This window comes from Agelaius phoeniceus, chromosome 2, assembly GCF_051311805.1.
Source record: "Agelaius phoeniceus isolate bAgePho1 chromosome 2, bAgePho1.hap1, whole genome shotgun sequence".
Lineage (NCBI taxonomy): Eukaryota > Metazoa > Chordata > Aves > Passeriformes > Icteridae > Agelaius > Agelaius phoeniceus.
Window position 1 is genome coordinate 89,282,678 of NC_135266.1, and position 22,835 is coordinate 89,305,512.

The 22,835-nt window shown below is 41.0% G+C and overlaps 1 protein-coding gene across 2 annotated transcripts in view; it reads left to right on the top strand.

Annotated features, from left to right (window-relative positions):
* Positions 1–19,193, top strand: part of EPHB6 (EPH receptor B6) — a 66,548-nt gene extending 47,355 nt beyond the window's left edge. For both annotated transcript variants that reach the window (XM_077174170.1, XM_054653128.2), the window contains exons 7-17: positions 7,595–7,719; positions 8,745–8,907; positions 9,682–9,796; positions 12,551–12,606; positions 12,722–12,841; positions 13,243–13,490; positions 14,301–14,516; positions 15,537–15,686; positions 15,835–16,028; positions 17,270–17,425; positions 18,466–19,193. In XM_077174170.1, the coding sequence (XP_077030285.1) occupies positions 7,595–7,719; positions 8,745–8,907; positions 9,682–9,796; positions 12,551–12,606; positions 12,722–12,841; positions 13,243–13,490; positions 14,301–14,516; positions 15,537–15,686; positions 15,835–16,028; positions 17,270–17,425; positions 18,466–18,574 (1,652 nt within the window). In that variant the 3' untranslated portion in view covers positions 18,575–19,193. The remainder of the gene's footprint in view (positions 1–7,594; positions 7,720–8,744; positions 8,908–9,681; positions 9,797–12,550; positions 12,607–12,721; positions 12,842–13,242; positions 13,491–14,300; positions 14,517–15,536; positions 15,687–15,834; positions 16,029–17,269; positions 17,426–18,465) is intronic.
* Positions 19,194–22,835: the final 3,642 nt, after the last annotated feature.

Here is a 22,835-nt window from a genome sequence, read left to right on the forward strand (position 1 = left end):
ACCCCTGCAAAACAAGATTTTGGCAAAGCTCCAGAGAAGTGCTGTGAAACCAGATGTAACATCATGGGCTTGGTTAAATCACGTCTTTTCATTTCTGTTTCTATTATATGGAAAGAAAGGGAATATATATATATATACCCCCCAACTAATTTCCTGCTGTTAATAGATGCCAGGGGGTTGATCTGTTTGTTCCCTTTGAAATGTTACCTGACAGACATCAAGTAGCAAAGCACCTCTAGGATCCCTGGTCCCCTTAAGAGACTGGCTGCAAGTGGGTGATCAGTTTTTGTTTACAGTAAAATGTGGCTGGGTAATTTGTATGGTAATTCCAGGCAGTTCCTTTGGCTTCTCCTGGAGAAAGGTGGGTGTTCTATTAACGTCCTACAGAATTCTCTTTCTTCATGTTTCTCATCTCAACCTTCTTTATCTATATCAGAGATAACTTAATTGAGCAGCTGCTTCCTTCTCCTTCCCGGAATCACCCAATCTACCCTCTTCTTCTGTTTCTGTTTGAATTTTCTGACCACTCCTCTTCCAAGTGTCTCACAGTGTCTTACAGTGTCTGGGTGTCTTGAGTATGTTGGGTACTCCTCTCTAAGATGCCTCTCTTGTGCAGTAAAGCTGTTTCAGGGGAGAACAACTTCCTTAAACATCAGTGAGTACTGAGTGGCTTCTTTTTGTGTTTGGTCGCAGTTTTTTCTTTCCTTGCTTTTCCTTGGGATCGTTAGGAGTGAGCTTGAGATGAGCTGCCCTCGATTTGTACTGACAGCTCATACTAACAAGGCCCTGCTTCCTCCATCACGTGGTCTGTCTCATCCATACCCCCTCCTTTTGATCCGTTCAGCAGCTTTTCGCTTTAGCGTTGCTTGTTGATGTTGTGTTATTGTAGCAATTATTATTATTTCTGTTATTATTATTATACAAGCAGAGATAGAACTTTCAGGATTTTACATGCTGAGAGAAAAAAGGGTACAGGAAAACATGAAGGGTACCAAAAAAAAAAAAAAAAAAAAGCAAAAAGAAAAAGGTACAGTGTCAGGATAAAGGGCCATAAAAAAATTTTTCACTCCACTGAATTAAAGATGACCTAAAAAAAGACCCTCCAGTCCTGGCAGTTTCTGAAGATTCTGCTTACTCATACATCAGTTGAGTTCTCTCTCTTCTTGAAAATTGCTGGTCCAAAAAATACTCCTGCCCCTTTGTTAGAGATATCTTAGGCAATGTTCTGTGTGGAAACAGTCCTACTTTTTCTTCTTCCCATGATACCTCTTCACTCTTCAACTTTGTCTCCAAAACACTGTTCCTCTAAGAGTTTGCGTACCCCACACGGTCTTCTGGCCCTTCTTCAGAGCATGATAGGATCCTTTGTTGCACAGAATGACATTTTTCTGTGCAGATTATGATGTTCCTAGTCTTCAGTGACCACGTGCCTGAAATCAGAATTAGAAGGGCTGTCACCGAAAAACCTCCTTTACTGTAAGACTTGACCTGAAACATGAGAGCTGTTTGGATAGCAGTAATGAAACCTGTTTGGATAGTAATAGTGTGAAATGCAAATATGATATGCTAATCACCGGAAGAACTGTGCAGAGATGAGACAAGAGAAGGGAATTGCTTTCAGCTCAGGTTTGAAGTGCTGAGGGTGAATGCCTAAATAAATGTCAGGAAGTATAGAGAGATGTTGGAAGGCTGTTCCAGATAGCAGGAACCACGTGATGAAAGGCAATTATGTAATTCTAATGAAGTTATACTTTATCACAGGTGTGAACCTGACACACAAAAATGCAAAGAACTTAAACTCCTACCATATTATCACAAAAAATAAAACTGACTAATCTTTTATTCATTGTTTTAACATTTTCAAGTGTACTTATCAAGGTAAACAAATACCTCTTCTCATGTCTAAGGACAGAAGTCAGGTTTTCATTTAAAGGACTGTGAAAAAACTTATTCTATGCACAGCTGTAACTACCTGTAACTACCACTTTTTCCCTGCACATTTCACTGAAGCATGTAGTAATGTCTGTTGCCAGAGAAATGCTACAGAACTTATTCGTTCAGGCAGTTCTTACGTTCCTAGAAAGAAGAGGAAAAAAGAAAGGCAGCAGAGATTTAAATGTTGGAACAAATCAATACAGACTTTTAAAAGCAAGTGTATTGGGGTTTTTAGCTGAGTCCAGACATTCTGAGAGCTAGTAGAGGTATGTGAATATGAGGGTTATTTGACCAGGTTGCCTTGTACCTGTGAAAATATATGTAGCAGCCTTCTGCATCAGTGGAAATCAGAGCAGTGGGACCTGTCAATACCAAAAATCTGTAGCGCTGCAGAAATGAGTGCTAGACAGTCTGAAGGCTTGTGTAAGAGGATGAATAGGGACAAGGACACTTTTGGGTAGTGCCAGGAAGTTTAAGAGGACCTGACAGAAGATTTTCGCATGAAATGGTGTGAGAAGGGGAAAGGAATTAAATGCCAAGCATGATTATGAGATTGTGAGGGGAAATGATGAATTGCTTGAAGATGTTTGCTTTTCCAAAGAGAGTCAAAAGAGTACAGTAGACTTAGTTGGCAAAATCAGGGACAAAGGCAAGCCATTTTCTAGTTCAAAATGAGAGAGAAATAAGAAGAGAGCTGTCAAAAGCTACATGCTGTTGTGTTTTGCCAGGCTAAAGCCAGCAGGTACAGCAAGTGGAGTGTGAGTGTTCATTGTCCTCTGAATGAAATACATTGTTTTTCAAAGTCCTTAGCTGTTTGCTTATTTATGATCTAATTGCCAACTCGGAGCACTCACCAAAGTTCCCAAAGAATTCTACTTTTTTGTTTTCTGTTCAGATAGGAACAGGAAAAATACTCTTTTAAGTTTTATTTTTCCCTTAGTGACATTAATGACATTTGTCAATTTACCCATCTTTAATAGATTTGCCCAGCTATGACTGGGAATTAATAATAGTTTCTATGGTCACTCCACAAAAAGGAACTATTCCAGTTTATCTCTTTACTATGCCTAATCTCTGCAGGATGAGCAGAGAACAAAAGGACTTATTTTCAAAATTCAGGTTTCACTTACTGTTCAAATGAAGTCAGAAATCTTTTGAGGAAGTGTAAGTATAAATACAAAGTAAAACATGGCACCTTGTGTCATAAAGGCTATTTTCCTTTTTATTAAGCATGAATGGAATGCATATACAAAAACTAATAATAAGAGAGGGAAGGGAAGTTAAAATAACTCACTAATTTGCCCTTTTAAATCACTCTTCATCCATAGGGAGCAAAAGTACAAGGTTATGACAGAAAACAATCCAAGATACTTTTAAAGGATTTTTGGGTATTTAGAGAAAGGGCCAGAACTAAATCGAAATGAGTGGAAAAATGTAGGACATTTTCAAAATAAAGATAAGATAATAAACACATCAAGAATGGAATTTCCATGCTGCATTCAGATGGATCTTCCTAGAAGATGGTGTTTGGGAAGCTGGAACAAAGCTATGAACAAAGCTAGGGTCTTCATGTAATCTGCTTGGAATATGAGGAGAACAGGATACCTGAAGAGGTAACAATTAAGTGAAATAACTATGAGAGAATGTAGAGGCATGTTAGTGAACATCAAAGGCCTAACTGAGGTTGATCAAACTGTATAACAGAAGATTTTGGAGCAAGATGGAAGGGGAAGAAAACACAAATAACACAGATATAATGCACAGGTCTTGGCAGGATTTAGTTTTAATGCTGGTGGAGTGATGACCCATGAGCCAGGTGTCTGATCTCCTCTTGTACTCCATGGGTATCTAGTTAGTACTGCAAAATGAGGGTCTCCTCAGAATCAGAAAATGGCTAAGTGTGGAAGATACCTCTGGAGAAGATATTCTCCAGCCTGTCCGCTCATCAGGGTCACCTCAAGCAAATTGCCCCTGACCACATCCAGAACACCTATGAGTATTTCCAGGGTTGGAGGCTCAACAATCCCTTTGGATGACGGTGAGGCTTAGCTGCCTGCATATCCCTGTATCCTCTTTCCTTCCCTTATTGAGGAGAGGAGTGACATTTGTTTTCCACTAGTCCTCAGGCACCTCTCACAGTCACAAAGATGATTCTGTTATCAAGAGTGCTCTCAAAATGACATCAGCCCAAAGGATGCATCCCATCAGGATCCACGGAATGCAGTAGTTTGCCTAAATATTCAGTCACCTGATCTGGCATGAGGAAGATCTTCCTGGCTGCAGACTTCCCAAGGTCTGCACAGCCTGGTGTTCCTAAAGGCAAGGCTTGCTGGTGAAGACTGATCACCAGGACCCTGCACCACCCAGCAGCTGGCCCACATTTTCCCTCTTTCTTCAACCAGCTCTGTACTTAAGAGAAACCCTTCTTGTTTTTGACATAGAGAGCCAGATGTGATTCCAGGTGGGCTCTGGCTTTCCTAGCCATGTGTCTACGTGTTTGGACGGTGCCTCTGTGTTCCTCTCAGGCTACCTGTCTGTGCTTCCACCCTCCGTGTACTTCCTTTCTGTGTCTGAGTTTAGGTAGGAGCTCCTTGTTCAAACATGCAAGCCTGTTGGCATTTTTTGCCTGAATTTGTGCTTGTTGGGATGGAATGCTTTTGCACTTGGAAGAAGTAATCCTTGCACATGAACTAGCTTTTTTGAGCCACTCTTCCCTCCAGGGCATTATCCCATGGGATTCCTCCAGGCAGAACCACAAAGGGGTCACATTGGCTCTCCCAGCGTGTCTTCATGAAATGTAATATGGACTGAATGTCACATGCCAGAAATGCTCGTGGTCTGCTGAGAATGGCACTTGGCTGTGCTCTGCAGAAGTGGGGATTGCCATGTATTGTTAGATGAGTCTGCACTTCCTTCACATTCCTAACTTACCTAGTCTGTTGGATTTTTAGTCTTGCAGGCACGTGTCTGCTGACAGGAAAAAAATTGCAACTGACAGCCCACAAAAATATAGTTGTACTTAACTGGTGTTTGGATTTCTTTGCAGCTTTAACTGGGTTTATGTGGGCAAGAATTTTCCATACATTTGCTATTATTTAAATTACATACAATGAGAACTGCTTTTTCAGTCTTAATTAAAGATCTGATCTCATAGCATGTTTTTTGCTCTCAGAGAATAGAATAGCATAGCATAGCATAGCATAGCATAGAATAGAATACTTGGAAATGAACCTATAGTGGTCATCTAGTCCAACTGTCCAGATTGGATTGAATCAGGCACTGTGATTTCAGCTGCCATTAGACAGGGACCTAACATGTCTATGTCTATAAACCTCATGTGAAAAGAAAAGAATAAAGCTGACAAATCAATATAGACCTGGACACATTTGTGTATACAAGAGAAAGTTTTGAAAGCAAAGTTCTGTTATAAACATTTTTAAAAGTTGGCATGGAAACAAGGGAAAATACTCACCTAGCACTTCTGTGGAACTTTGAATGTCTATAGGCATAAAATCTTGAACTTTATATTTCCTAATGTATTAACACTGAGAGAATAACCTCTGACAGGAAATATATACTTACTCCACCAACAATTGTGTTTGCCTTGCACATCACCTTAGTATTGATATTCATATCATGTTAGTATGAAATTTTCAAAAGTGAAATCTTGCTATCTCTTTTCATTCAAGTGATGGAAGAGCTCCCTGGCCAGTGTTTCGTAATTTTTTAGGTCCTTAAAAGGGAGGGACACATGTATCAAAATCTAAACTATGTCTCAGAGAGACAGCTTAAAGACAATCTGCCTTGCAGTGATTCATAGCTGGTTTTATTTCTGAGAGTTTTTAATGGCTTTTGCTCTAAGTAGTGTCTGCTTATTAGGTGAAAATCGCTAAAATTACTATTTTTAATACAACAGACTGCAGTATCCTGGTTGCTTCCCCCCCTGCCACCATCTGATTACCCTAAGTGAGGGACATATCTGGATAATAGGAACTTTCTAGAATGCTGTGGCACGTGGTCAAGAGATACACTTGAGCAATGTTTTTGTTATTTCTTTGTTGATTAATTCTTCCAGGAAGGGGAAAAATTTGGGATCAGGAAGAAATGAGAAACAAGAGAAGAATAACTTTTAGAGCTGGGAGGGAGAGGAATTGTGGGGAGATTTAACTATAATCATTCTGTAAAATCTTAGAAGGAAGCGGACTGTTCTCTGGCAATGTAGCTCTGCATTTAGATTTGTACCTCGCCTGTGTGTTTGCTTTGTGTCTCAGTGGAAGAGAGTTAAACTTTTGGAACATTAAATGTAGCAGAATCTGTCTTGGTCAAATGTTAGCTGACCAGTTACCTACTGACATTTTAATACAGTGTTATTCATTTGCATCCTAAATGCTACATATGGTCTTGGTTAATTGTTGCTCTCTTCCATTCTTGTCACAACATTCTCATTGGCAGGTGAGGTAGTTGTGTAATCTTGTTTGAAGGACGAGCAATGGTAAAAAATAAAAGGAGTAACAAGGAGTGAAAGTATTTTATTGCTTAGACTCTTACTTTGTTTCATTTACATTTTTAAATTAGTTCCCACTTGCCTGAGCTGTTTGAAGCCCATCTGAAATATGCTTTTCAGAATAACTTTATCTTGTTATTAAAAACAATCCTTTTATCTTTTTCACGATTAATGAGGGAAGAAAATGCTATTCTGCAGGTTTTGATCATTTGCCAAATGTCTCTGCTTCATTCTTCACATCAAGGAAGTTTATGTCTATTTTCTAAAACCAGTGGGGTTTGGTGGCAACTTTTCATTGGCATGTTTTTTCTGGAAAATTTAAATGTTGCTGAAAATGTTGCATCCATTAGGAAAATGAGGATACCCTAGCTGCTTACCTGTAGGTTTCTTGTCAGCATGACATTTTCTTTGCAGAGAGAAAGCAAAACTTGAGAAGATCTTTGTGGAAAAACAACTGGATCCTTTGAAATTATCCTGAAATTTTTGCTTGGAAATCTCTTCCCAAGATGAAACTTACACTCTCAGCTTTTGCACGAACCTGGAGAGTGTGCATGTGTGTGCAGATGGGTTCATGAATGGTTTTGGTAGAAGTGGATTTCCATTCTTTAGATTTTCCATTTATGTATATGAAACATGTATATGTACATGTTTCATACACAAGGCCTCCATTACTCTGGTAGCCTGTACTTGATTTTTTTTCCTCCAGGAAAAGAATTACAGTCTGGGGGAGGAGCAGAAGAGAAGTAATGTGCTCTGCATTTGTTTTGACCACTGTCATATTCTTTGTCCAAGAGTGATCTTAAGGCAGGGGCGTGGTGCACCTTCTCATCTTGCACATAAAAATTGCACATTTGAAGATCAGAATTATATTCCAGCTAATATATAGATAATTTCTCAACTCCTGTGCTGCATAATCAGTTGGATGTGGATTTCTTCACTTGCTTTCAGTCTGAGTTGTCAATGACTTTATCCCCCAGCGGAGTAATATTATGCCTGGATTTCTTCTAGTTATTTTACAAAGTATTTCATAATGCAAATTGAGGAAAATTAATGGAAGAGCTGGCCTAACTTATTAACTCATCCTAAGGACTTTCAAATACAGTTAATTTTTAAGCTTATCCCTTTACAATCTCTCCTTTTTGTCTTTTATTCCAGTCCCCTCTGCTGTGCCTATGATGCATCAGGTGAGTCGTACTACCAACAGCATCACACTGTCGTGGCCTCAGCCAGACCAGCCCAATGGGGTCATCCTGGATTACCAGCTACGCTATTTTGACAAGGTGAGCAAAAAGGGATACTGAGCACTTTCTGTCTGGGTGATGCACCCCTGCATCAGAATGAACAAGGTGGGAAAAAAAAAATTTCAGTTACGAGGAAGGAACAAACTTTAGCAATATCAGAAATTTGTGATATACATGTCTTCTGGCATCAGTCCATCTGCATTTCCCATCTTGGAAACATCTAGGGACAAGACAGATTTTGAGAAAAAAGAGGACGCTTGTTTAAGCTTAAAAGCTGCAGCTAACAATAAGTTTAGTATCAGCTGACACTGGTAACAGTGGAAGGAGCTGAAGTTTCTAAATATATTTACTGGAATTGGATTCACTGCAAGTCTGTCATTCATTTATGAAGAGAAGTCTCGTGTCCTCATTTATGCCTGGACAGACATCTCTAAGAAATTTTATGAGAAGAAATGCCCTCTTTCATTCGCTAAGTGGCAAATACCTCTTTGTGTGCTGGAATTGCAGGGTGGCAAATACAAATTTATCCTCCATTCTCACGTCTTGTGACGCCTAATCCATCTGACTTGAGGAGAAGAGATGTGTGGGGCTGTTCAGACAAACTCCCATTCCATATTACTGGTCTTTCACAGAAATACTTCTGCAGGATTTTGCAGGGCTACTATTTTTTAGTGGCAAAAAGAACTGCTATTTGTGATAACATATATAGCAGCTTCCTGGATACAGCTTTACATGTGTTCTTGCTCTGAATTCTCCTAGGAGAGTACACGAGTTTGGAGTTTATAGAAAGTGAACCACAGGACAAAGTTTTGTCTTTCATTTTTGTTTAGATTGAGAGTCTTTAGCAGAGCTTTGTGGGAAGCCCAGGCCTGGGGGAATGAAAAGCAGCAGTGAGGAATGAGTAGTGTGAGAGGAAGTAAGGTCTGGAATAGCAGCTGTTGTTGGGAGGCTCTGTAAAGGTTCAAAGAATATTGGGTTGACATGGAAACTGTCATGCCTTGATGAGGAGAGTGAGCAGTGTAGGCAGAAGTTTCACATTCCTTTTTGGTCATTGACATTCACAGGCAGAAGATGAGGATAATTCCTTGACCTTAACTAGTGAGACCAACATGGCCACGATATCAAGTCTGAGCCCAGGGAAGATCTATGCCTTCCAAGTGCGCGCTAGGACAGCAGTCGGCTACGGCCCTTACAGTGGGAAGATGTATTTCCAGACTTTAACAGGAGGTAAGTGCTGCCTTTTTGTGCCATTTTGGGTCTGCACATGATCACCTTCCACTTGCCTGTGTCCCTGAGTGTATTGGCTTATCCCCTGGAGGACTGCTACCAGACACTCCTACTCAACTTGTATTTCTGTTTATAAGAATTTGGATATGTAAATTCGTTCACTCAGAGAAGCTTCATGTTGTCAGAGGGTATTGTTTATGCTACTGCCATACTCCCCAGCCCTGCTCTTTGTTGCCTCTGTGTTTCTGACCAGCAGGTGCAGTGTGCCAGTAAAAATCTCTTTAGGGAGATGTGGCAGTACATAGCACTATATACTGCTGTAGTTTTGCCCTCAGCTGTCACGGGGACATCTTACAGCTGAAAACTCTGTGAATGTGTAAAAGACAGGTGGGACACAGGACACAAAGGTAGATTGGACACATGCATATGTGCAGGAGCTTGCCTTCCAGCAGGATCACCATCCTTTTGGTATGGATCAAAGGTGTTGACAAGCTACATTAATAGGGGACAGTGGATACAGCCCAGGTGTAGAGCTAGCCTGTGCTTAAGTATCTTGTCAGCTGTCAGTAGACCAGGGAAGAGAGAAAAAGTGGATTCAGAGGGAACACTGGCTTTCCAGATGTAGGAAAGAGGGTGCTGGAGAAGCACGGTGACGGGGGAGCAAAGGGCTGGTAGGGCTGGAATTATGAGAGACGTCTTGGTGAGCAGAAGGGAAACTCTGCACAGTTCCTGTCCTCTGCATCCGTGTGTGTGTGTGTGTGTTTTCCTTGGCAGGGGAGCGCTCGGAGATGGTGCAGGACCGACTGCCGCTGATCGTGGGCTCAGCGCTCGGGGGTCTGGCCTTCTTGGTAATTGCTGCCATTGCCATCCTTGCCATCATCTTCAAGAGGTGAATTCCTTGACATGCTCATGTGCACTTCAGACAGTGGAACTTCCTTATCCCTGCAACATAACCCCGTCCCAAGGGAAACAGCCTGATCTGCATTTATCCAGATGTCCTTGAGATGCCATTCTCTAATTAAGGAAAGATCCTGCCCCATTACTCCTATCTGAGGAGCCTCTCCTTTGGTAAACCACTCATGTACTTAGCTTATATTTGGCTAGTTAGCAATGTGAACACAAGGAAAGCATTTCAAAGCTGTTACTCAGAAGGTATTTAAATGCATCGCTGTGAAGGAGGGACTGTAAATTGCAATTTAGGCAAGCAAGTGGAGAATGAAACAATGTAGTGGAGAAGGACTGGTGGAATAAGTATGCATATCTAGTTATTTAGAAGGTGATAAATACCCTTTCACCAAGGACCAAAAGACAAGGGCTCATTTGCTGAAGAATAAAATCTATTCAACCCCAATGGTTCCATGGAACACTAGCTCATAAAATACAGGTTAAAGAAAGCAAATACCACTTTCCATTTTGAAAAGAAAAAGGGGCATATAAAAGATTGTCAAGATAATCTGTTACAGAAAAAAGAAAAAAGAAAAAGGACAGAAATTTTAAAGAGAAAAAGGTGAGGGTTGCTATTTTTATAGAGGTACAAAAGTAAACAATGGGGGTTTTGTTATTTGAAGAAAAGAAACAGTCATTACCTGCTCCTTGAATTTACTGAGGTTTGAACTTAATCCCCTAGATTGTCAGTAATGGATTTCTGTGTCTTTGCTCTACTGTGCCTCTGCACAAGAGGGACTTTTTAGCTTTTTCTGCTGACCTAAAAAAAATGTATAAACTACTTAACTTTAGAAAGTGACGTCTAGTTTTAATGATTTCTTTTTTGTTCTCTACCCTTTTCGAGATTTGTTTTCTCCTCTTTTGTATATTCTCTTTTAATATTTTTCTTTCTGGAAAGAAAAGAATTATCACATATTGTTATATTTTAAATGTTGCCTCCTTTTGTTGCTTTGAACTGTTAAAAATGCAATTTTTTGTTCCAGCTGGAAATGTGATATTATGTGCACAACTCAATAAAGCATATATTTTTCTAAAAAAAATAAACCAAACCCAGAATCAGTTAATATTACCAAAACTGTGTTGGGGAAAGACATTAATGGCATTTGTAAATATACATGTGAGGAAATACCATAAATAATACGTTCATTTATACTTAAAGAATTATGTACAGTTAATAGACAGCTTTTCAGAAAAAGTGGAGATACCAAATTTCTATTTTAAATTTGTCCTTGATAAGAAAAGTTTGAAGATGCAGAAAATGAGGAACACCAGATGAAATGAGTAGTTCCTTAAAAGGTTGAACATATGTAGAGTCAAATGCTATGACTTTAACTTGTTTTTGTAAATTGTTGGTACACATTTTTCAGGCAATATGCACTGTGAAACATCTATTCTAGCTAATTGTTTTGTTGGCTTTTTATATGGAAAACAATTAATTTGTTAGATAATCTATAAAAAACATTATTGTAGACCTGACTTTCAGGTTCAACAACGGAGTTAGAGCTTTTAGGTGTAGGCTCCCACCAAAGCTGATTTCTTTGCACAAGAGAAAAAATTTTGAAGTTAAAACTGTCTGTGGATTTGAAAGCAGAATTTAAAGAGATAAGTCTGACAAGTTAGAATAATACAGTTAGCTGTTAGAATGTCAGAATTACTTATGTTCATAAAGAAAAGTAACATAATGTTTCATGATACTTTGCCTTCAAATGCTAATTGAATCAGCAGCTAAAAGGTCTCATGCTGAAACAGCAAAACATGAGTTGACACAAATCCATGCAGACAGCAGGGATACTGCAGGATACTGTAGGGTTTGATTTACAGTCTGGTCTAATTACTAGGATGATTGGAAACTAGCATGAAACGTCCTTTTTTTAAAAAAAATGAGCACTGCTTGGAACAAAGGAAGTAGCTTGAAAATGGCAAATAGATTTAGTGCCAACAAAGAATAGAATGAAACTTCTAAAATATTTAGATTTTGTGGGAAATAAATGATTGAATCATACACATTCAGAAAGAGAATGAAATCTGAGAAATGCTAGTGCTGAGAAGGATCTGTGCGTACTGGAAATTAGATGCATATATGCAATAAACCTACAATAATAAAGACCATACCTGTTTTGACCTGCACATGCAAAAGTCACATCAAGGAACAGATTTCCATCTGTTTGGGTCTGTGTGGTTTGTTTGGGTACCATACTTATGAATAGAATGGCCAAAGTAAATGCTGTTAAACAAAGCCAGGAGGAAAAATAATTGGGGGAGATCTATACATATTAAGCATTAGAGTAAATGGCTCTTCGAATGTTTTTGAAGAACTTAAAAGGCATCACAGAAGAAGGCATACATTATAATTGAGAAGAATAATTTGTTGTAATTAAATTGAATTAAAATGCAAATTTAGCCTGAATAGCAATAAAACTTCCAAGGCAGTAAAGTTAAACTATAATATTCTTTTTCAGGATAGTGTTGAAAGCCCTATCATTTTTCATTTCTAATGTGGGGGTGCCAACAGTGGTGTAAACGCCACCACATAGAAAACAAGCATGCACTGGTTACCAGGAGATGGGCAGGATCTTAACATCCGTCTTCTACCCCTAATTTCAAGGATTCTCTGAGCCTTGCACTGAGAAGCCTACCCCAGCATCTGATGAGAGACTCTTGTGTGTGTTTTGACTTTCCTTTCCTTTGTGTCCTGCAGTAAAAGGCGAGAGACCCCATACACAGACCGCCTGCAGCAGTATATCGGTGCACGAGGTAAGTGTGTTTGAGCAACAGATGGCAAGGGCCTGTCTCTTTTCAGGACTCATTAATACCTGTGTGTCTCAGGGTTTGATCCTGGTGATGTTTTGGGCTGTTTCCCCCACTGCAGGACTTGGAGTGAAGTACTACATTGATCCTTCAACCTATGAAGATCCCAATGAAGCCATTCGAGAATTTGCCAAGGAGATTGATGTGTCCCTCATCAAGATTGAGGAGGTCATTGGATCAGGTAGTGTGAGAATCTGCAGAGTATTTCAAGTGCCTTCTTGTTCACCTTGAGACCTGGCACGCTACTGGCCTGAAGTGGACCCATGGATCCATGGTACATCAAGTGTCTCAGGATATCTAAACCTTCATTTTTACCAAAGTTCGTTTTAACCTATTAACCCTTAGATGCTGGCTCAAAGCCAAATTTAAAACACCCTCTGAAGACTCAAAACTCCTCATTTGAACACCAAAGATGTAGTGGTCTCCAACCTTCACCAAAAATTTTGCCTTAATCTAAACAGTCCCATAACCTCATTTGTATGCATTGCCCAAAGTCATCCACAGTAGAATGCTTTAGTACATCTGACTAAAATCCATTGCTGTGTTTCCTTACTTGAGGTGTGTTTCTTCCCTCCCTGACAGGAGAGTTTGGAGAGGTGTGCTTTGGGCGCCTGAAACACCCAGGGAAGCGTGAATACATGGTAGCTATTAAGACCTTGAAGTCAGGTTACACAGAGGAGCAGCGGCGGGAGTTCCTGAGCGAGGCCAGCATCATGGGGCAGTTTGAGCATCCCAATGTCATCCACCTGGAGGGGGTAGTCACCAAGAGCCGACCAGTCATGATTGTCACAGAGTTCATGGAGAATGGATCGCTGGATTCCTTCCTCAGGGTACCACAGTCTCCCACAACCATTAACCTCTTAATCTTACTGTGTGCCAGTCTCAGGCCTGATAATTTTGCCTGTCCTCCTTCTTCACTCCTGTCTCCCTAAGTCCTCAGTTGCCCTCTTCAGGTGCAATAGAAATTATAGCAAATAGCCACAGTAAGTGGTACCAAATCTTTGTACACACACCCTTTCAGTTGCTTATGTACATGTTCCAAATTTTTTGTTTGTAGTAACATTTTTCAGACTTTATTTCACAGAATATCTTCTAGTTTTAACATTGTGATGAAGTAATGAAACTTGCAGCTATTTTTGGATTTCAAGTTTTCTAGTAATGAAACACAAATACGGACAATCCATGTAGTATAGCTGCTTCAGTTCTCCTTTTTTATTGATTCATGTGCTCATTCAGCCAGAAGTGCTTTGGCAGGTACAATTTGAAGAGCACATTGAGTAGAGCTGCATAGAAGCCATTCTAAAGATCTTAGTACAAGCAGATTTGTCTGTGCACATTCATTTAGGCATCTTAGTAGTTAGTGAGGTTAGGTGTAGGATGCCAAAGGGAGATGTGGGCCCAAAGAGGAGGTTTGTCTTTAGGAAAAGTTCACCAATGTCTGATTTTATTTGAGGTTCATTGCTTTAAGTCCACCCTCCTTTATTATTTGTTGTTGTTGAACCTTCAGATTTGGGCTGAAATTAAGATTGCGTATTCTCTTATTTCATACATCCACATTGTTACCTTGCTCTTTGTTAGTCTCCCCTGTTGGCCTGATGTTCTGTGGCCATGAGAGCCTGTGTTTGCCTCGTCCCTTGCAGCAGAAGGAAGGGCAGTTCAGTGTGCTGCAGCTGGTGGGAATGCTGCGGGGGATTGCAGCCGGCATGCGCTACCTGTCAGACATGAACTACGTGCATCGTGACCTGGCAGCACGAAACATCTTGGTCAACAGTAACCTGGTGTGCAAGGTGTCAGACTTTGGGTTGTCCCGCTTCCTGGAGGATGACGCTTCCAATCCCACCTACACTGGGGGTCTGGTGAGTCACTGCTGTGGTGGGAGTTGTGTAGTGCTGACAGAATTTTTCCTGTGTTCCTCCTTCGTTTGGTGTACCCTCTTAAGACCATAAAGAAGTATGGAGCCTTCTGTCTTGTGGGCTATTTGTTCTAAAGCAGTAAAAACGAAAAATAACTGAATACCTGAGCCACTCTGCCATGTGAAGTCTCAGTGCTGTTCTTTGTGGCATGATGGTGAATAGGTCAAACCTCACAGCCTGATGTAGCTATTATCTTCCCCCTTTCATTAGCTTTTTATAGGAAGGATAAAGGACCGAAGGAGAGATTGCAATCCTGTACTACCACTCTTTGAAGAAAGAGTTGGGCTTTTTCCTACAGAAAAGATAAATGACCTAAGTGTATTTATGGGCTTACAACCAACCATCAAATGAGCTTATTGCCTATGAAGTTGTGACACCTGTCACACATACTACAAAATGTGTGGGAGTATGACAGGTGGATTGAAAAAGAAGGGGATGAAGAATTCAGTCACTGAAAAGTGGAACAATTTTTAGATCTGTGCATTTTGAAGAACCAGCACCTGAATGGTATTTAATCTTACAGGTCATACCTGCAGTTAGAGAGGTCAAGATGGAAAGGGAAATGAGTTAATGCTAGCTACTCAGTGTATCTGTCCCTAAGTGCTGCAGTTTGGCATTATTTAAATGGTTTTAGATTTCCAAATGATTGTGACTCAGGAGGATTCTGCTATATGCCACTTTCAAATGCTGCGAAGTAAAGCTGTGAAAGTATAAGATCATGGAATTTGTAGCATCATGGAGGCATGATTCTCTCTTTTCATTTATACTTGTCAGCAAAACAAGGTGGAAACCTTGAACATAGTATGAATTAAAACCAGCAATGTTTCCAAGACCGAATCAATGGGACTGTCACTCCGTGCTCCAGGCTGTGTTATGCTGCTAACATCTGATGGTTTCAGTGATGTTGTTTTCACAAGCAGTCCTTACTCACTACATTCTGGTTGCTTTCTGTCTGCTTGCCAGGGCTGCAAAATCCCCATCCGCTGGACTGCCCCTGAAGCCATCCAGTACCGCAAGTTCACCTCCTCCAGTGATGTCTGGAGCTATGGCATTGTCATGTGGGAGGTGATGTCCTATGGTGAGAGGCCTTACTGGGACATGTCCAATCAGGATGTAAGTTTTGGAAGTGGTGAGGATTTACTTCTGCCTCTCTGTCCTGTATCAGTTCAAGCAGTAGAAAGCCACACACACCGAGTGATTGAAGCTCTTTTGTTTTTTATTTTCCCAGTTGTGATAAAGCTTTGTTCTTCTTTTCCTGCAGGTAATTAATGCCATTGACCAGGACTATCGCTTGCCACCACCCCCAGACTGCCCAACTGTTTTGCACCTGCTGATGCTTGACTGCTGGCAGAAGGAGAGGGTCCAGAGACCCAAATTTGAGCAAATAGTCAGTGCCCTGGATAAAATGATTCGCAAGCCATCGGCCCTCAAAGCCGTTGGCACTGGGACCAGCAGGTGAGATGGAGATTTAATGCAAAATAACAGGACTTGTCTCTCAGTAGGCATCATGAGGAAAAGGAAGCCAGAAATCAGGCTATATCATTTTTTTCCCTAACCCAGTCATTTGAGATTGGGAACAAACAGGAAGTGGAAAAAAAGAGAGGAAGCAGGTTGGAAGAACTGTATATCCTGATTCAGTTAATGGGGAGCTCTGAGTTTTGAATGTGACAGGAGAAAAGTCTCGATGAGTTGCACTGAGGATAAATGACTGAGGGATCATAGGAAATGAAGGGAGGGACACATCTGGGTGCAGCAGCATGAGATATTCTGTGATCACACCATATTATGTGAGCACAAGAGATGATGAAGAAAAAGAAGACCTTAGCTTATGGAGGGAAGGAAGTCTCTACATGGGAATAATTAGAACTGCAGCTTACATCCCATATTTTCCCAACTGCATTTTGCAGTCTGATGGAACAAGAGGCAGGAGGTCAGTAAAGAAGTCTCTGGAGGGATAAACGGTGCCAAGGTTAGTTGGCTGCTGGGCTGATGACGAAATTACATCCTGCTGGCCTGGAGGGGTTTTCCCTGTGGTTATAAATCTTGTATCAGTGGAATGTACTCTACAGCTGGGGAAGGGGAAACGTATCTAGTGATGCCCAGTTTACTAAAAACAGCATCTAAAGAGTGTTAAAGCTCTGGGACAGATTCAGATGATGAGGAAAAGAACAAATACCATATGTAAACAGTAATCTCTTCAGCCTTTTAGTGAAAGTCTTTTATCTGGTGGGTGTTGGAGCTGAAATAACGCACTCATTGTGTCATAGGTCACTATCTGACCAAAAGAGAACATTTAGGAGAGAGAGACCTAGTCACAAAGGTGAAAAGGTATATAAGGTCTCTTTCAGAAACCTCCTCACTGCAGTTCATTGCCCAGCTAATAGGTCTAGACCAAGAAAATGTGGAAGGACCTTGGGCAACAAGAAGAGAATGTGTCTGAGAAAATACAGGCAGTGGGAAGGGAGAATCAATTTCTTGGGTTGGTTGATTGTTTTCAGGCAGAAAAAGGGACACTGGAAGTCTAAAAACAGCACATCAAAGTGGGACTTCAGGAGCCAGGGCATGAAGAACAAATGTTATTGTTCTTCATTCTGTCCTCTTTGGAGGCTGCATTCTCTCCCTCTCATTATTCTTATTTTACTAGTGTGCTCAGCTGATGCCGATAACTTGGGTTTTAGAACCTGCCTCTTTTGCAGACCATCTCAGCCTCTCCTGAGCAACTGTCCTCCAGATTTCCCTTCCCTTAGCAATGCCCACGAGTGGTTGGATGCTATCAAGATGGGTCGCTACAAGGAGAATTTTGACCAGGCTGGTCTGGCTACATTTGATGTCATATCACGCATGACTCTCGAGTAAGTAACAGAGCAGAGGACAGCACATACCAGACACTAAGTTTTCCATGCAGAAAGTGAAAGCAGTCTGAGAAATTTGCTATATGGAAAATACATAGACATGGAAAAGGAGAGGGAAGCCCAAGCAAAGTAGCTACTGTTCCTTGCATATTACTAGGGCCTCTGGACAGCACCCATGCTGTGATACACTTGTACTCTGTATCTATAAGTAGCCATTCTCATCCAATGTGCATCAGAAAATGTATTGTCAGTGTTGCAGAGAGCCTGTTTATATTAGAGTGTTCATGACAGCTAGCACTGATAATAACAACCACCTTTAAGCAGATGTGTAGAACCAGCCCCACCATATACTGCGTTGAAGTGTTATGTAAAAAACAGGATCCAGGAAAACAAACATTCTTGGAATCACAGAATGGTTTGGGTTGGAAGGGACTTTTAAAGATCATCTAGTCCAACACCTGTGCCATAAGCAGGGACACATTTAACTAGATGATGTTGCTCACAGCACTGTCCAACCTGACTTTGAATGTTTACAGGGATGGGACATCCACAACTTCTCCTGGCAACCTGTTTCTGTGTCCCACCAAGCTTCCTTATTTTCAGTATAAACCTACTCTCTTTCTTTCAAAGATTTCAAACCTCTGCCCCTTGTCCTGTCACTACAGCACCTAGTAAGAAGTCATTCTCCATCTTTCTTGTAAGGCCCCTTTATATATTGAGAAAGTTCTTCCTGGAGCCTTCTCTTCTGGCTGAACAACTCCAACTCTCTTTTTTTCTGTAGGAGATCAGTCCTCTCATCCTCTCTTGTGGCCCGGTTTCACTGCTTCCTTCTGTACCTACCAAGTTCTGCCAACACCCCCTCCACCCACACACATTTGTCAAGCAAAAGCAGAAGCCTGCTCAGCTGTTTCTCAGACACAGATAGACACACACACACACATATCCATGCACGTTTACTTGCATCTACAGCAAAATGGACTGAAACTGTTCAGAACAAGCAGTTCATTTTAACAACTTCTGTGTCCTCTGTTCCTTTGCAGAGATATCCAGCGTATTGGAATCACCCTCGTTGGTCACCAGAAGAAGATTCTAAACAGCATCCAGCTCATGCGAGTCCATTTGAATCAACTTGAACCAGTTGAAGTGTGATGTTTACATCATCCTCATTCCACTAGTCTCAAACTCTGGAAAGGTCCTGGGGGAATTCAGAGGGATTTTCAATGTAAGGAAAAGATGACAGTATGCTACTTGAAGACTTAATGCACCCAGAGAGTGCACACTACGTGTCCTGTTCCATGAACAAAAACCAAGCCTTGCCGTGATTTGAAAGCAGAACTGAATGACTGGTGACAATTACATGTGGCTGATGTCATACATTGGGAATGGGTTTGGGGAGGGAAGGTTGTAATAACACGGGGTGGAGATGGAATAATGGCTTGGACAGATCACAAGCACCTGTTGCCTATTGTCTGCCAACAAAAGGTATCTGACAACTTTACAAAGTCATCAGCAGGCTTTATTTATGGCTGAGAGCCCAGCAAAGCTGCAAAGACATAATAAAGGCAACAAAAAATTAGCTTTTTTTTTTCAGAAGAATGCCATCGTGGTGTGAAAGATTATTCCTCAGATGGAGATGAGCATCAGGCTATCACTTGGTGTGCCAGTTCAGTTCGGAACTGAAGTTCCAGCTAGTGCACAGCATGTGGTAAGCAAAAACAGATGTCACCTGGTACTCAGGTTCAGAGTAAAGAATCGAAATTCAATGCTATTTCGTGTGCAGTTCTTGGTTCTGCTCCATGATGGGAATTGCTAATCATTTGTGCTGACGTGAGTAACAGTCCATCTCTATTTATGGGGCTGCAACAGAATAAACAACAATACCTAGAATCCATCCTGCAGGACCTGTAAGTGAAGGGGGAAACAAATAGGTTCTGGTTCTCACAAGCCCATTCTTGTGACCTGGAATGGAAAGGCATAACCTGTGATACATGGAAATCCTGAGTACCCAGATCTTGGGTTTTGCTTTCTTCTGAACCCCATACAATGAAAAGCAGAATGACAAAAATCTGAAACTCTTTGCTGCTGAAAAATACTTCCTCTTTTTCTCACCCTAGCCATTAGGCACAGTTTCATTTTTTTTTTAAGAAAATGCAGACTTGCAGTAGTCAACTTCAAAAAGTTGGAATGAGGGAGGTGAAACTCTTTCCAAGGTTTTGTCAAGAGTGATCAGGGAATAGTACCAGTCCCATAAGTCACTTCAGTCCTTAAAAAAGGGCTAAACAGTGTTCTTGGATTCAACAGTGTTGATCCCAAGGCACATGAGAGTGACCAGAATGGCAGAGTTTATGTATCCCTTCAGGCAGACTATTACCTGTTTATGGGAAACGCTGCTTCAAGGAGGAGCAGAGCTTTGGGGCTGTATCTGTCTATCTATCCCCATGAAGTTGAACTTGAGAGGAAAACTCATAAACTACACACTTGTCTACCTCATCAACACATAGGAAAGGAAATAGCCAAGGTAAACAAGACCCCAGTTATGATACCCTCTGTGTGTCTAGAGAGGAAACAACCCCAACTGTTGTGATCTGTGCTCATCTGAGGACTAGACATGAACCTCACGTATTTCTCTAGCTGTCAAGTATATTACAACTTCTTCACATACTACTCCTGTATGGATTTAAAGATTCCCCCAGTCAACCTAACGACTGAAGACCAAGAAGTCACATTTAAGAGTGATTGAAAAGTCCAATAATATGATGGGAGGTGCTCTAGAATAGTTGCACTGGAGTAGCCAATGCAGTTCAGACTCTTTGTTGCAGCATTAGAGTAACATTATTTTAAATTTTTTAGCTGAAGAGAGAGAACAGCAGCACATTTTCAAGATACAAAAAAGTCAATACAAAAACAATAAAAGGAAACATGAATAAAACATTCATGACAGTACAAAGAGAGTGTGAAGATTAAAAAAAAAAAAACCCAAATCACATCCGTCTAGAGTCCAACCCAGAAAATCTCAGTCTGTGCTTTTTAAGGGGTTTCTGGAAACTTGTAATACTCACACATCCAGTCACATGTATGCAGACTGACTGTCAGCTCCACCCACGGCATCTGAGACAGAACAAGTGTTGTCCTCTTCAGAAAGCATATTGAGCACAAGATGTTGAGGGGAATCTGTGGTCTCTAGCACCTTCCATATATATTCACCAGAGGACAACAGTGCATGTATGCATCTTCATATATGAGTGTATTCTAGAAGTTTGTGTGCCATTTGGGGAAACTAGGCAGCCTTTCTTTTCCATGCCTTGAGTGGTCAGGATTACTGGAGAGATTAGCAATCTAGATAGAATTCTATGGCCTCTTTTCAGCCCAGTAGAAACTTACAAGCATAAGAAACATTTTCTTGCTCTCTTCATGTGATAGGAAATTAAATGGGAGCCTTGCCTGAATTTTGTTGTGTTAACAATGAGACTTAGAACTGCACAAGGAGCAGGCTTGGCATCACATTTGAGTGCAAATGGATAACTATTTTCTGTAAGAAGTGTCTCCATTCTCTTTATTCCCAGTGTGTTCCCAGTTTTCAGGCAGTTATTCTCTTAGACAGTTTGGGATGCAAAGGTTCTCAAGTTGCAATGCAACTTGTGTCATTTGCCATCATATCACTCCTTAACTGTGCAAACATGGAGGAAGGGCAGTCATGGCAAAAGCATTAGAAGTACCCTGATCTTACTTTTCTCAATCATCTGAAACCAGAAATTCTATATTCTCTTTCCACAGTCATTTGGGATGTCCTGCAATCCTAACAGCTAGGCATGGAAATGAGGAGGGAAAGCAGTGGGCTCACCTAGGCACCTGGTATCTGCCCTTCACCAAAAGAGTAAGAAACAATGCTGAAAATGTCTCACAGAGCTTTGCCAAGGAAGCAATGGGAGAAGTTACTGCCCACCTTCACTCCGTATGATTTCTGCAACAGGCAGTGTACAAGAGTAAGGAATAAACTAAATGCACAGGGATCAGTGGACAGACCTTCTTAAGAGTGTTAGGCATTTGTAAGAAAGCTCAGAAGAGTCATGCCTATAGCTAGAAAGAATATATTTCAAAGATTAATGTCTTTTGTGCTTGAACACCAACTTTTCACTGTCTGGAAACAGGAAGAAACTTCACCTTAAGGCAAGCTGTTTTGTAATTATTCTTGATGAGGTTCCTTGAACCTGTCTTTTTGGTGTCTGTTGCTGGACAGCCTCCCAGACAGATAATTGGATCTGCACCAGGATGTCAGTTAATGTTCTGTTCTGCCAGAGAGCACGTCGGGCAAGCAAGTTCCCACCTATGCTGCTTTGGCAGCCAAGTGAAATTCTCAGCCAGGAGCTACATGCCTGTGCACTCCTGCCTCACTAAGCCATGGCATGTTTCTGCCAGAAGCAGGCCCTGCTCACCAGAGTGTTCAAAGACAAGCACGTAAGCTAAGATTTTTTCTTCCATGCCTGAAATGATTTTAAAGAAAGGCTCAATGACAGCATGACTTGCACAGTGATTTCTGTGCTTTGCATGCAAGTAGCTTCAATGCATGTGCAGGTGAAATGGCTGAAGTCCCTGGTTTCTTGTTTGCTTGTTTGGTTTTTTTAATTGAAGGGTGTAATCTTAGTCCATGCTTCAACAACACTGTATTAGGGCTTAATCGAGGGAGCACAAGTTGCTCAGTGCAGAGAAATGCTGAGAGTCTGTCTGTTTAGCACAAATATATTCAGCACCTAGGGCCATCTAGAAAGAAAGAAGCTGCTGTAGCTAGTCCCAGACAATTCATATGTTATGAAGCTGAATGAAACTTACGGGTGTGGTGGGAAACAATGAACACCACCAAGGAACTTGGCTTTACTAAACAAACAAGGGTAGAACTGTCCCTGCCACTGGATCTTCCTTGGTCATGATTCCAGCCAACACATCTACCTGAGGGCAAGCCCAGTGAAAGTAACCAGCTTGAATCCATCCTGCTTTTGGCACATTTTCCCACCAGTTGTCTACACAATTCTTCTTCATGAAGAATTCATGTCTTCTACGTGCAGTTCATGTCTTCTACAGCTAGAGATGCAGCTAGGCAGTAGATTTGGGTTCAGGACAAAAGTGATAAATTATCTTCCTGAAACCAAGTAATGCTAGAGGGGCAATGCAATCAGCTGATTACATGTGTTGTGCATTAGCAACTATTCATGAGTACCAGGCATCTGGAAGATTGCAGATCACACATAAATTCGAATCTTTGGATATCATTACAAAGCAGTATGGAAGAGCAAACCTCATTGCTCTACCTAAAAGCTAGTCTAATCCTTCACTCTTTATATGGAAAAAATGGCACCTCTCTCAGAATTTACATTTTGTTGTGGCATTCAAGGTCATCATGTTCTTTGTGTAAAGC